We start from the raw sequence: 15169 nt of genomic DNA on the forward strand, positions 1-15169 counted from the left end.
CTTGCACAATTGGTGGCTGACTAAATACTTTTTTCCCCCACTGTAATGCCTCTGTGTGAAAGTCTATGAGGCCATAATGCCTGTGTCTGACGGCAAACACCATGGAAGTCATGATGATGACGGACTGACTGCACATACACATGATACTGTAATACCGTAGGGACTGCACACAATGCCTAGTTACCTAATGGTTACATTCCTCTATGGTTCCGTAGAGTTCTATGGTACATGGCTCAGTCAATTGTAAAGAACACATAGCACCATGCAACCTGAAGATGAGGTGGCTCCTGACTGCACCAGGAGTTTGAAAGGCCTGCTGTACTGTTTTAACATGAAGAGACCCAGTGAGCACAAGATGTTGAAAATATGTATTTTCAACGTCTTTTCAACGTCTTTTTAACGTATATTGCTCATAGGGGATAGTTTGGCATGTTTACGTTTCAGACGAACACGTGACCCCTCACTGTGAGATTGTTTAACATCACTGTTTTAATATAGGCTGAACTTTTTCTGATCTGGAGAAATCTGAATAATCCCAAATTAACTGGCACTTGATAGGGCATACCGGATACGATATCCTGGATAGACCTCTGGCAAGTGTGAAAACAAATGTTTGAGTTAGAAGTGACAGAAAGTTTCATCATCACTACTTTTAGAGCATCATCCGCAAAGCAACTCAGTAAAATTGTTTTAATACATTGCAGTAGTTTCATTTAAAATAATTTCTGGCAGCATAATGGAAATTCAACCTCAGCAGATTCCATCTTGCCTTATAAGCAAGGTTCTCAAGTCAAGATTGGGCTTTTGTATGTGGGCCTCTGAAATGGAAGGGGGCTGGATGAGGCTGACAGTGTGTTGTGGTTGTCTGTGCGTTAAAGGGTGACATTAAGATGGAGGTACAGTAGTGGTGTGGCGCTCTACTCCTCTGCAGTGTGGGACAGCTGCTTCTCGTACAGGCTGAGGACATGGTGCACAAACTGGTACTGCTCACCCGTCTGGATCATCCCGCCTCTGTCACACACACACACACACACACACACACACACACACACACACACACACACACACACACACACACACACACACACACACACACACACACACACACACACACACACACACACACACACACACACACACACACACACACACACACACACACACACACACACACACACACACACACACACACACACACACACACACACACACACACACACACACACACACACACACACACACACACACACACACACACACACACACACACACACACACACACACACACACACACACACACACACACACACACACACACACACACACACACACACACACAGGTGTCAGGAAAGAGACAAAGACAGACAGGTGTAAAGAAAGACAGGCGGTAGACTGACCTGTCGAGGCGGAGCTGGCAGGTAGTCCTCAGTATGTCGACCACGCCCTCACTCCTCAGCTGTTTACACAGGATGGAGGTGGCAATGAAACAGCCTGTTCGACCAATCCCAGCACTGGGAGAAGGAGGATGAAGAGGAAGAGGAGGAGGATGATAAAGAGGAGGAGGTGGAGGAAGATGATGAAGATGATGATGACGAGGAGGAGGAAGTAGAAGAAGAAGATGAGGAAGATGATGATGAAGAGGAGGAGGTGGAGGAAGATGATGAAGATGATGATGACGAGGAGGAGGAAGTAGAAGAAGAAGATGAGGATGATGATGATGATGATGAAGAGGAGGAGGAGGAACCATTAATGTATTAGACCTGACCAACCACAGTTTTAGAGCATTTCTGACCTGGCTGAAAGCTATCAGAGCTGCAATGCTGCTGTCTTCTATCTCTAGGGGCACAGATCTTCCAAAAAATCCACTGAGACATCCTCCCTATTGACGGTACTATGTGTGGGTATCATGTCTGTGTTTCCAACTCCACCTGCAGTGAACGATGACAGGGCCGCTGGTGGGCGGAGCTTCCACTCTGGCCTGCTCCACTTCCTGTACCAGCTCCAGGAGGGGCGGGGCTTTGTCCGGTGTCTTCTGGTCAGGCCAGGAGGTGTACCAGTACTGCCTGAGGCTGCGCTCCTCTCCATCACACTGTCACACATACATTAACGCACACGCACACACGCACACACACACAGAAACATGTACATCCAAACTGTTACAGGAGTTAGTTGCTGCAACACCAATGACTGCAGAGCGAGAGGAACTCCGGGTTACTTTTGGTCTGTTTTTCATTGTGTGATTTCATATCATTTTCCAATAGATGTCCTTGTGGCAGCTTACCTATCTGTATGTCTACACTGAGAGGTTCTGTTTAGTGGATGAGAAGTGATCATTCAAAAGGGTCAATGAAAAAACTTCAACTGCATTTTGTCATTTTCACTACCTCCCGAGTGGCGCAGTGGAGGAACCATTTCCTGACACCTGTGTGTGTGTGTGTGTGTGCGTGGGCACACAATTGGCTCAGCGTCGTCCAGGGTAGGGGAGGGAATGGCCGGCAGGGATGTAGCTCAGTTGGTAGAGCATGGCGTTTGCAACGCCAGGGGTTGTGGGTTCGATTCCCACGGGGGGCCAGTATGAAAAAAATAAAATAATGTATGCACTCACTAACTGTAAGTCGCTCTGGATAAGAGCGTCTGCTAAATTACTAAAATGTTGGTGGCATGAGGTTGGTGGCATCTTAATTGGAGAGAACGGGCTTGTGGTAATGACTGGAGTGGAATGGTATCAAATACATCAAACACATGGTTTCCAGGTGTTTGATGCCATTCCATTTGCTCCATTCCAGCCTCCTGTGGGGTCCTTGGTGTTCTTGGCATTGGTGTATAGATGCATACTGTGGTATTAGTCTCACCTTCAGAGTGAAGACCCTCAGGCTGTAATCGTCCTCCTGGGTTACCGTGACAACCGTGATCAGGATGCCCTCATGGATCACAGAGTCCTCAGGCCAGTACTCCACACATTTCTGTAAGGGGCAACACATAGCCAGAGTTCACATTGGACATTTACCTCTAGTCTATCTCTTTCTCCATTCCTCCCTCCCTCCCTCCCTACCTCGTTCTTCTCCTCTAGGTTAGTGATCATGACGATGATAGGACAGCGTTCCTGCCACGCCATCCTCCAGAAGTCTCCCACCGTGTTGACTGTAGGACCCTGGGTCGCGATGTACGCCCGCTCCTCACCCCCGTATCCCTGTGGACAGCAACACAGAAGTTCTCACAGGACCATGGATGAGAAAACCTGTACACAAGGCCCTAGCCTTTTGGGGGCCCTAAGCGAGATGTGATCAACCCCCCCACCCCTACCTGTAGGTAGTTAGCGTTGATGTAGGTACTGAGGAATTCATCTTTATCTGCTGTCTGTAGGATCACTCTACTGTGTGTATCTGGAAAACACAGGACCACATCACAAGACCCAGACAACTGCCTGTGTGTGTATTTGTGTGTTTGTGTGTCTCTGCTTTTATTTGTGAGCGCGTGTGTCCAGTGTCTCTCTCTCTCTGTCTCACACAACCTCTATTCTACGTCCCATTTTTGTGACAGATTCAAAATGGCGGCTGTTTGTAGTGTTTCCACTCACTGGGTAGGATGGTCTTATAGCGGTTCTTCCTCACCAGGCCTGGATAGTTGTACTCCTTTGGGTCCACAAAGTTCATGGGAGTTTCCTGGCAACAGAACAATGGATGTACAGTAGCTTAGTGATGTATGTCCAGGAAATGTTGTCCCTGGTGCATGATTGTGTGCGCTCGTCTTTGTTTGTGGTTTGTGGGTATTACACACACAGTTTAGACCAGGGTTTCCCAAAGTCGGTGCACCCAGGTGGGGCCCCAGGACCGAGTTTAGGAAATCTTGGTTTACACTAATAGTGAGTGTGTACATCTACCTTAGAGAGAGAGTGTGTGTGTGATTGTGAGTGTGATTGTGTAGACCTACCTGGGTCTTAGAGAGAGAGAGTGTGTGTGTAGACCTACCTGGGTCTTAGAGAGAGAGAGTGTGTGTGTAGACCTACCTGGGTCTTAGAGAGAGAGTGTGTGTGTGATTGTGAGTGTGTAGACCTACCTGGGTCTTAGAGAGAGTGTGTGTGTGTGTGTGATTGTGTGTGTGTGTGTGTGTGTGTGTGTGATTGTGTATCTCAGCCTAAAGGTGTAATACATCCTCTATGGAGCTGGGTATGCTAATGTCTTTCACTGTGTCCGCATCTCACCCAATGTTTATAGTAGCCTCTGGGTGTAGAGTGCTCCTAAATGGGTTTGTGTGTTACTCACATAGAACTCTGCCTGTAGGGCTTGGTCGTCCATAGCGCGAGTGTGGAGCTGGGCAGGATTGAGTGTGTTTGTTCCCTCTCTCAGGTACTCCTTGGCAGTCTGGTCTCTGGGGGAGAGCTGGGCTCCATAGCCATAGGGCTCCGTACAGCCAGGAGAACACATGTCCAGGGTCAGGGACACGTTGGAGCCCCTCCTAACACACACACACACATACCCACACACACACAGGACGGCACTGACACATACACTGTAATCCCCAAGGCATTTTTAACTCAAATACTTCTAGTAAGGTCAACTCATTATTACTTCCAATGTTTATGTGGTACTGACTCAAAACTAAATGAGAAGTCAGTTATGATAACAAATTAACTTTTTCCCCAGCATGCTTTACTGTAGCGTTGAGATTTTGGAATTGTTTTTAATATCTGTGCTTTTGCATGTACATTGAGTGATTCATTGATTATTTTTATGCTACACAAAAATAGAATATAAACAAAGATAAACGAATCCAATCATTTAGTTAGATTTTTTGCACCCGTTACTGAAATGGTTGTTCCAGTTTCTAACCCTGTCTGTCATTATGAATGCAAATTCAGCATCATGCAACTTGTAGATATAGATGCACATTTCTAGTAAATTTCCCACGTTTTCCGGAAATCCTTCAACCAGGATTCTTAGGAAACCTGGCAATTTCAGGAAAGTTAATGGAATTTTGCTAGGCCGTAAAATATGGCCTTATGAGATATGTAATGTCATAAAGAGATTCATTTTAAGATTCGTCTAGGTAAAGGCCACAGGACCGGAAAATGAATGAATGATTTCACTAATACTGCTTTCACATATGATTTACGGTATTTTGTCTGTAAAAAAATGTTTTTATGACCCCTTTACAAACAGGCCCATTTTTACCACATGCTTGCCTTTTATACCTCTCATGCACATGCCTGCATGCCGGTGATGAGTGGTAGTAGTGGTGTGCAGATGTGGGTGGGCATCTATTTGAATAAATCCATTGAATATACTCCATTATTAATTCGTTCATGCAGGTTCTAAGAATCATTATAACACTAATAACGTGTATTTTTAAATGTATAGAATAGCATATTTTGAGTTTAATTATGTTACATCCACACTGTAAAACCGGATAAGTTCTGGCTATTCCAACATTTTGAGGAAACCGATTAAGGAACTTAAATAGCTGAAGTAAGCAGTACTACCTTCATATGAGTAAAACAAATGCAAATTTTTTTGTAAGGTATACTTAAATTTAATGCCCCCACTAAGCCACGCCTCCAATAATTTCCCAGTGTGCCTTGCCTTTTCGATTGAATTGTAAAGTTACCACCCATGACTGTATTTGTTAGTGACAGAGGCATGGTTGTTGAATTCATTTATTTTCTGTCTTGTGTCCTTCACCAAGTTCCTAGGCGGATAGTATACTTGAACCATTACGTATATCATAAGGCCTTATACAGTGGCCTCCAAGTAAGGTTGCAAAATTCCACAAACTTTCCCAAAACTTTTTACTGGAAGCTTCCAACCGGTATTTCTGGAAAACCTGGGAAATTGACCAGAATTTTGCAACCTAACTGTAAATCACATTACGCTGGCTCGCAAAGTGATGTGTAATTCCAATTGGAATTTAGCCAGCGTTAGGCTATCCAACAGTTGACATTTGTATTCACCCACAACCAGCATTCATAATGACTGCCAGAGTTAAGAACAGTGGGAGGAAACTACCTAAGCCATTTAAACTGGAACAACCATTTCAGTAAAACATTTTTTTAATGATTGGATTAGTTTAGAAAAATCTCATATTTTTGTAGCATAACATTTAATCAATCAATCACTCAATGTACATTCAAAATGTACTTGCAGTAGGGCATGCTGGGAAAAAAATAATTTCTTATAATATCTTTCAAAAATGTTGTTGGTGTGACTTCTCATTTAGTTTTGAGACAATACCACATAAACATTTGAAGTAATAATAACTTTTTATTGACTTTGAGTACAACTTACTAGAAGTATTTGAGTAAAAAAAATGCCTTGAAATCAATAGTTCATTATTTTGTTCATTAAACAGACAAGACATACCCCAATCACATATACAGTGGGGGAAAAAAGTATTTAGTTAGCCACCAATTGTGCAAGTTCTCCCACTTAAAAAGATGAGAGAGGCCTGTAATTTTCATCATAGGTACACGTCAACTGTAGGATTTTTGTAGGATTTTTAATGAATTTATTTGCAAATTATGGTGGAAAATAAGTATTTGGTCAATAACAAAAGTTTCTCAATACTTTGTTATATACCCTTTGTTGGCAATGACACAGGTCAAACGTTTTCTGTAAGTCTTCACAAGGTTTTCACACACTGTTGCTGGTATTTTGGCCCATTCCTCCATGCATATCTCCTCTAGAGCAGTGATGTTTTGGGGCTGTCGCTGGGCAACACAGACTTTCAACTCCCTCCAAAGATTTTCTATGGGGTTGAGATCTGGAGACTGGCTAGGCCACTCCAGGACCTTGAAATGCTTCTTACGAAGCCACTCCTTCGTTGCCCGGGCGGTGTGTTTGGGATCATTGTCATGCTGAAAGACCCAGCCACGTTTCATCTTCAATGCCCTTGCTGATGGAAGGAGGTTTTCACTCAAAATCTCACGATACATGGCCCCATTCATTCTTTCCTTTACACGGATCAGTCGTCCTGGTCCCTTTGCAGAAAAACAGCCCCAAAGCATGATGTTTCCACCCCCATGCTTCACAGTAGGTATGGTGTTCTTTGGATGCAATTCAGCATTCTTTGTCCTCCAAACACGACGAGTTGAGTTTTTACCAAAAAGTTATATTTTGGTTTCATCTGACCATATGACATTCTCCCAATCCTCTTCTGGATCATCCAAATGCACTCTAGCAAACTTCAGACGGGCCTGGACATGTACTGGCTTAAGCAGGGGGACACGTCTGGCACTGCAGGATTTGAGTCCCTGGCGGCGTAGTGTGTTACTGATGGTAGGCTTTGTTACTTTGGTCCCAGCTCTCTGCAGGTCATTCACTAGGTCCCCCCGTGTGGTTCGGGGATTTTTGCTCACCGTTCTTGTGATCATTTTGACCCCACGGGGTGAGATCTTGCATGGAGCCCCAGATCGATGGAGATTATCAGTGGTCTTGTATGTCTTCCATTTCCTAATAATTGCTCCCACAGTTGATTTCTTCAAACCAAGCTGCTTACCTATTGCAGATTCAGTCTTCCCAGCCTGGTGCAGGTCTACAATTTTGTTTCTGGTGTCCTTTGACAGCTCTTTGGTCTTGGCCATAGTGGAGTTTGGAGTGTGACTGTTTGAGGTTGTGGACAGGTGTCTTTTATACTGATAACAAGTTCAAACAGGTGCCATTAATACAGGAAACAGGTGGAGGACAGAGGAGCCTCTTAAAGAAGAAGTTACAGGTCTGTGAGAGCCAGAAATCTTGCTTGTTTGTAGGTGACCAAATACTTATTTTCCACCATAATTTGCAAATAAATTCATAAAAAATCCTACAATATGATTTTCTGGATTTCTTTTTCTCAATTTGTCTGTCATAGTTGACGTGTACCTATGATGAAAATTACAGGCCTCTCTCATCTTTTTAAGTGGGAGAACTTGCACAATTGGTGGCTGACTAAATACTTTTTTCCCCCACTGTATTTTATAGTAAGAATATAATGGAATATAACAAAATAAAATACAAATAATATTTTCCCATACAACTGGTGTCAGTCACCTGTGGAACCTCTGTCCAAAAAACAAAGGTGATATTGTTAAGCAGAGCCCTTGCTATTTTGATCCACATTTCATCTCTTTCCTACCCTCACGCCACTTTGTTGGGCAGCAGGCGTAGGGTCTTACATTGAGAGTGTCTTCATCATGAGGCCCCGTGTAGCTCAGTTTGTAGAGCATGGCGCTTGCAACGCCAGGGTTGTGGGTGGGTTCGATTCCCACGGGGGGCCAGTATGAAAAATGTATGCACTCACTAACTGTAAGTCGCTCTGGTTAAGAGTGTCTGCTAAATGACTAAAATGTAATGATACCGATAGAAAATAATAGCAATCCTATTTTCATCAATATGTGAGTCTCGTGTTCATATTTCACTACCTCCGCGGGCTTTTGGAGTTGCCTTTATGCGATCAAGCAAAATAATAGGCCTACACTTGATTTAGGCTACATTATTGCATGCTAAATGTTTCTGATCAGTGATAGATTACCAAACAAATAGATGTGCTTTACCACCTACACTTATTTGCCAAGCAAGAAACCAAATTAACCAAATACCCTATACAGAGGGATTCAGTGAAACAATTGAGACAAGTCAGTAAAGTCCCAGGCTTTTGGTGGGGAGTAGGCCTAGGCTACTAAGCATCTGTGAGTGAAGAGAAAAATGATCCACTTGTTAAACTATATAACATGCTGGCAAAATGTAGTAATAAATGAGCCAACTAGACAAGATGATCATGAGCAGCCCTCACCTTAACTTAGCCAACATTTCCCCAGCATGACTGTAGCCTAACCAATATCCAAAGCAGATTCAGTGAAAACAAAAATCGGACATTGATTGATTTTATTCATCCCCACCACACGCTTGTCTCATATCAGCGCAATAGCACTGTCCCAATCAAAATGGTGCTGAAATTATCATCTAGTTGACCACAAGCGGGTAGGCTATTGCTTCAAATTTATTACAACAATTGGATGACTTGGTGAGTTTCAGTAAGAAACTATTTGATACATGCCTTCAATTACATTAGCCTACTTTAGTCCAATATTTTGGTCCTTCAGTGATATTCATTCCAACAGTAATTCTTTATGGATCCATCCAGTTGTGGTTAAGAAAACAGTTCATGTGGTGGGCTAAGCGAAGACATGGGCGAAGTGACATGCTTCGCAAAGTTTAGAACTGCCAGGAGGATGGTTAATGGCTGCCTACACTATTAGAAAAAAATATGCTAAGTATACCCATACAGGGTTCTTCGGTTTGTCCCCATAGGGGAACCCTTTTCGGTGCTGGGTAGAACCCTTTGCAGAGGGTTATGTAGGGTTCTTCAAAGAACCCCCTGTATATGGTTCTAGCGACAACCCTCTATGAAGGGTTCTGCCTAGAACCCTCTATGAAGGTGAATCCAGGTGAAAGCTATGATCCCTTATTGATGTCAATATTATATTAGGAAGGTGTTCTTAATGTTTTGTACACTCAGTGTATATCATTCCAACAGTAATTCTTTGAGGGCCTAGTTATACCAAAACTCAGTGGTGTTAGGAATCTCCTGGTTTACAGGCCACATCAAGCCTGCAAGTCACATTATACTGGCTTGCAAAGTGATATATAATTCCTATTGGAATCCAGCCAGAGTTTGGATATCCAACAAGTGGAATTGTTAATCACTGGCAACCTGCATTCTGAATGACTGCCACGGTAGGGAAGCACTAATACTGAGACTACCCCTATCATCTAAACTGGGACAACCATCTCAGTAACGGGTGCTATAAATCCAACAGATTGGATTAGTTTAGAAAACTCTTTGTTTAGTATAAAATGAATAAACCAATCAATGTACATGCAAAAACACAGATATTACAGTAAAACAAACAATTCTGAAAAACTCCCTGCAATAGAGCATGCTGGGAAATATTATATATGGTTCTATATAGAACCCTTCTTACCTCCCAAATAATCATCAAAGAACCCTTTCTTCCAAAAACAGTTATTAGGATGTTAAAGGTTCTAGGTATAAACCTTTGACTTACAAAGAATCCTTGTCTTCCAAAAAGGGTTCTTCTGATCAAAACAGTTCTTGGTAGAACCCTATCCCTCCGCAAAGAACCCTTTTGGAACCCTTTTTTCTAAGAGTGTAGCAACCATCAAGAGTTTAAGAGAGAGCCATATATATAGTGTGTGCCAATGCCGCTACGTTTCATACTAAGCCGTAGGCAGAACTTTACCGAAATGATTACTAGGTCATTAGGCGGAAATATAAATTTCGGCTTTGATACCGGCAATACCTTTCAGATATAAAGAAAAGGCGGAAAAAAGTTGGCGGTATGGTAAAGTTGGGGGGGAAAACGTCTTAGTATGAAAGGGATATAACAAATATAGTCATTGGTGGTAACTCTACTGATGTAAGATCTTAATTTGAGTTTGCTACAGCAGGAAAATAATCCTGCAGAAAGAGGAAATGTGGATTATAATTAATGGACATTTTTTTGAAGGGGTTGATACATTTTTCTTTAGGGCAAATCAAGTCTGACATTTTAAAGTGGAAATTACAAACTTTAGAAGCCTTTTTAAACCTCGAATACACTACAACAAGGAAAATCCTCAGCAACAAAAGAGTGATAAAATTAAGATCCTACATCTGTACAATTCACTCGAAAAGGCAAGGCACACTGGGAAATTATATTGGAGGGGTGGGTGGCTTAGTGGGGGAGGTACTCAAAATGATCAAACGGACACAACTCAAATCTGGACCCCCTACAGGGTCACATTGACAATCGGTTTGAGTAATGACTACAAAATCACTTCAAGTAACTGTACTCAGATATATTAAGTGCAACAGGTTTCCACAAAAGTTATGAGTAATGACAGCACATTGGGGTTTACAGTGTACAAGAAGAATGAACACACAGACACATACAAGAAGAACGTACTGTAATTGTGCACACACACACAGGGGCAGAACAACACACACAAGAAAAACGCATGAACACACACACACACACACACACACACACACACACACACAGAGACCCCCCCCCCCTCTGTAGACCACCTCTCCACCTCCATCTGCCCACTGACCTCTCCTGCAGGCCCACAGGTGTAACAGAGAGGGTGGTTATGTCCCCCTCTGTCCTGGTGTCCAGACCCAGGTCAAAGACAGGTGTCTGGGGTTCAGCTTCTAGGTCCATCAGGTCCTCCTGGGCGTCTGTCCACTCTGACAGGGTGAAGGAAGGCTGGCGACTCACTGACTGACGTCTGTCCCCATGGTCAGTCACCACCGTCGCGGACCACCATGCTTCACCGTACCCCAATTTACACACAATGCGGTAGATCTGGAGACACAGCATCGAAATGCACATTTCAGAAATGTTAAGTGCCGTCTCTAGGTCACAGTAGACCTTGTCCTATGAGCAAAATATGTTGAAAAAGCACTGCAAACACTTGAAGAGAGAAGAGAGCAGCTGTGCCTGGATTTTGAAATATATCTCTACAAGTCCCCGTTTCCGAGACTGGTTACCTGCCTGTCGAGGATAAGTGAAAGGCAGAACCACCTCCTCTCTGTCCCACACGCCAGGACTGAGAGATACAAGAGATCCCCTACTTATGACATCTTATTACTTCTAAATTATTCTAAAACAATTTATGTACGCCATGCCTATGTATTTCAGTGTCTATGACTGCCATGTGGGTATTATAAAACTTCAAAAGCCGTTGAAAATAAGTATTTTTGGTTGAAAAGACGTCTGATAGATTGAAAAGATTTTGGAAAGAATTTGTCAAATTCTTCTAATTGGGAGGTCAGATCATGTGAGAGCCGTGCAGAGTTCATCAGGGTGTGAGAGGTACCTACCATGAAGATAAGGACAGCCATGCCGATGCCTTCAGTGGCCCGAAGGACCCAGTAGCTCTTGGTCTTCTCCATCTCCACCAACACGCACACAGACTGTTCAACACACGCACACACACACGCACACACGCGCATGCACATTCACACACGCATGCACACACACAAGCGCACACACACACGCACGCACACACACAGAGAGAGAGAGAAAGAGAGAGAGGATGTGGGACACATTTTTATTTAACCTTTATTTAACCAGCTTAGTCTCATTGTGATCAAATCTATTTTTCAAGACAAAACAGCAGCATCAACACATCAGTATCAGACAAACAGTCACATGGCATCAGCCAGACATCAGTATCAGACAAACAGTCACATGGCATCAGCCAGACATCAGTATCAGACTAACAGTCACATGGCATCAGCCAGACAAAAATCACATCAACACAATAAGCAGCGTGTCACAAGCCAGACAAATATCACAGAGCAATAAGTCAAGCAACAGAGCTTGCAATAAATCGCAGCAATGTAAAGTACAACTTGAGTCTCTATCAGACTTTTCTCTGTATGCCATCACCTTAAAGTCCTGTGTTGTGTTACAATTTCAGTGTACAGGCGTGTCCAGTTACTCACGTCCACTCCAAATACAGGGTTGAATGATAGGAGGAGGCCCAGGTAGAAGTCTAAGAGCTGCAAGGCTTTGTAGAAGGCTGGGAACATCTCGTTACCATCCACCATGAAGAAGACCCAATAACCCTGAGAGGAGGAGAGGAGGGGAGGAGAGGAGGAGAAGAGGAGAAGGGGAGAGGAGAGGAGGAGGGGAGAGAAAAGGAGAGGAGGAGAGGAGAGGAGAGGAGAGGAGAGAGGAGAAATTTTGTGGTAATTTCCCACCTGTCCCTTTTTCCAGCATGAATAAATAATAATTGGACGGTATCCTACAAACAAAAAGGCCAGAATATTTTCTTGTTCATTCAGTTTTCAAAAAAGACAGGACATTTACCATCAGTAGGAAAGTGTCATTTGAAATAAATGTAGATAAAACCAGTAAATACAGTGAGGAAAAAAAGTATTTAGTCAGCCACTAATTGTGCAAGTTCTCCCACTTAAAAAGATGAGAGAGGCCTGTAATTTTCATCATAGGTACACGTCAACTATGACAGACAAAATGAGAAAAAAAAATCCAGAAAATCACATTGTAGGATTTTTAATGAATTTATTTGCAAATTATGGTGGAAAATAAGTATTTGGTCAATAACAAAAGTTTCTCAACACTTTGTTATATACCCTTTGTTGGCAATGACACAGGTCAAACGTTTTCTGTAATTCTTCACAAGGTTTTCACACACTGTTGCTGGTATTTTGGCCCATTCCTCCATGCAGATCTCCTCTAGAGCAGTGATGTTTTGGGGCTGTCGCTGGGCAACACGGACTTTCAACTCCCTCCAAAGATTTTCTATGGGGTTGAGATCTGGAGACTGGCTAGGCCACTCCAGGACCTTGAAATGCTTCTTACGAAGCCACTCCTTCGTTGCCCGGGCGGTGTGTTTGGGATCATTGTTATGCTGAAAGACCCAGCCAGGTTTCATCTTCAATGCCCTTGCTGATGGAAGGAGGTTTTCACTCAAAATCTCACGATACATGGCCTCATTCCTTCTTTCCTTTACACGGATCAGTCGTGCTGGTCCCTTTGCAGAAAAACATCCCCAAAGCATGATGTTTCCATCCCCATGCTTCACAGTAGGTATGGTGTTCTTTGGATGCAACTCAGCATTCTTTGTCCTCCAAACACGACGAGTTGAGTTTTTACCAAAAAGTTATATTTTGGTTTCATCTGACCATATTACATTCTCCCAATCCTCTTCTGGATCATCCAAATGCACTCTAGCAAACTTCAAACGGGCCTGGACATGTACTGGCTTAAGCAGGGGGACACGTCTGGCACTGCAGGATTTGAGTCCCTGGCGGCGTAGTGTGTTACTGATGGTAGGCTTTGTTACTTTGGTCCCAGCTCTCTGCAGGTCATTCACTAGGTCCCCCCGTGTGGTTCTGGGATTTTTGCTCACCGTTCTTGTGATCATTTTGACCCCACGGGGTGAGATCTTGCGTGGAGCCCCAGATCGAGGGAGATTATCAGTGGTCTTGCATGTCTTCCATTTCCTAATAATTGATCCCACAGTTGATTTCTTCAAACCAAGCTGCTTACCTATTGCAGATTCAGTCTTCCCAGCCTGGTGCAGGTCTACAATTTTGTTTCTGGTGTCCTTTGACAGATCTTTGGTCTTGGCCATAGTGGAGTTTGGAGTGTGACTGTTTGAGGTTGTGGACAGGTGTCTTTTATACTGATAACAAGTTCAAACAGGTGCCATTAATACAGGTAACGAGCTGAGGACAGAGGAGCCTCTTAAAGAAGAAGTTACAGGTCTGTGAGAGACAGAAATCTTGCTTGTTTGTGGGTGACCAAATACTTATTTTCCACCATAATTTGCAAATAAATTCATTAAAAATCCTACAATGTGATTTTCTGGATTTTTTTTCTCAATTTGTCTGTCATAGTTGACGTGTACCTATGATGAAAATTACAGGCCTCTCTCATCTTTTTAAGTGGGAGAACTTGCACAATTGGTGGCTGACTAAATACTTTTTTCCCCCACTGTATAGGCAATGAAAACTTTAAAAGTATTTTATTTTGTTTCTGACAAGAACAGGTAGTTTCGCAGCTAGTCATTTTCCACCTGTGGTCATATCTACTTGCATTCATGAAAACTCTTAGTTTCTACAACATCCTTGGCCTTAGTGCTTGTTGATGATAATGTCAGAACCTGGGAGCATGTCAGCTGACCCACCGTGATTTGGGAAATGGTGCAGAGCACGGCACACCAGTGCATCCCTATGACAACGGTGTAAAACGTGTCCCTCCACAGTTTCTCTGGGTCCTCTGGCGGGCTGTTCCCCCGTCCTGAGTTGCCATCAGGGCCTGGGGAGCCATCTCTTGGTTGAGAGAGGTTGTTGTCTGTCATTGGTGGGTCGTCCAGCCACATTGGGTCTTCGTCTAGCCTTAGGAAGATGGAGTCCTCCGTCTGGGAACGGGTTGAGCTGCTCAGTCGTCTGTTCATGATACCCCTGAGACAAACGACAGACCGGAAGGGGGGGGAGGTTGGTCAACAATACAGTCAAATGAAGGGTGCCATGATCTGCACAAATGCAAATGAGCACCCTCAGCCAAACCTCCATACAGACAATGAGCCTGTTGCAGCTCAATAGTGTGGTGTGTGTGTGGTGTGTGTGGTGTCTGTGTGTGTGTGTTGGGTCTATCCTG

At 43.5% G+C, this 15169-nt stretch overlaps 1 protein-coding gene across 1 annotated transcript; it reads right to left on the bottom strand.

Annotated features, from left to right (window-relative positions):
- Nucleotides 1–917: 917 nt before the first annotated feature.
- Nucleotides 918–14966, bottom strand: LOC311118842 (tyrosine-protein phosphatase non-receptor type 5-like; the record flags this gene model as incomplete). Its single annotated transcript, XM_084193618.1, has 12 exons — nucleotides 918–1011; nucleotides 1398–1511; nucleotides 1929–2089; nucleotides 2853–2963; nucleotides 3053–3190; nucleotides 3304–3383; nucleotides 3578–3662; nucleotides 4263–4455; nucleotides 11088–11341; nucleotides 11860–11952; nucleotides 12487–12609; nucleotides 14697–14966. 12 exons carry the CDS (start codon nucleotides 14964–14966, stop codon nucleotides 918–920), a joined length of 1716 nt encoding a protein of 571 aa, XP_084049744.1.
- Between the last annotated feature and the right edge of the window lie 203 nt (nucleotides 14967–15169).

Source organism: Coregonus lavaretus (genome assembly GCF_964263955.1).
Source record: "Coregonus lavaretus genome assembly, contig: HAP1_SCAFFOLD_1857, whole genome shotgun sequence".
NCBI classification, from domain to species: domain Eukaryota; kingdom Metazoa; phylum Chordata; class Actinopteri; order Salmoniformes; family Salmonidae; genus Coregonus; species Coregonus lavaretus.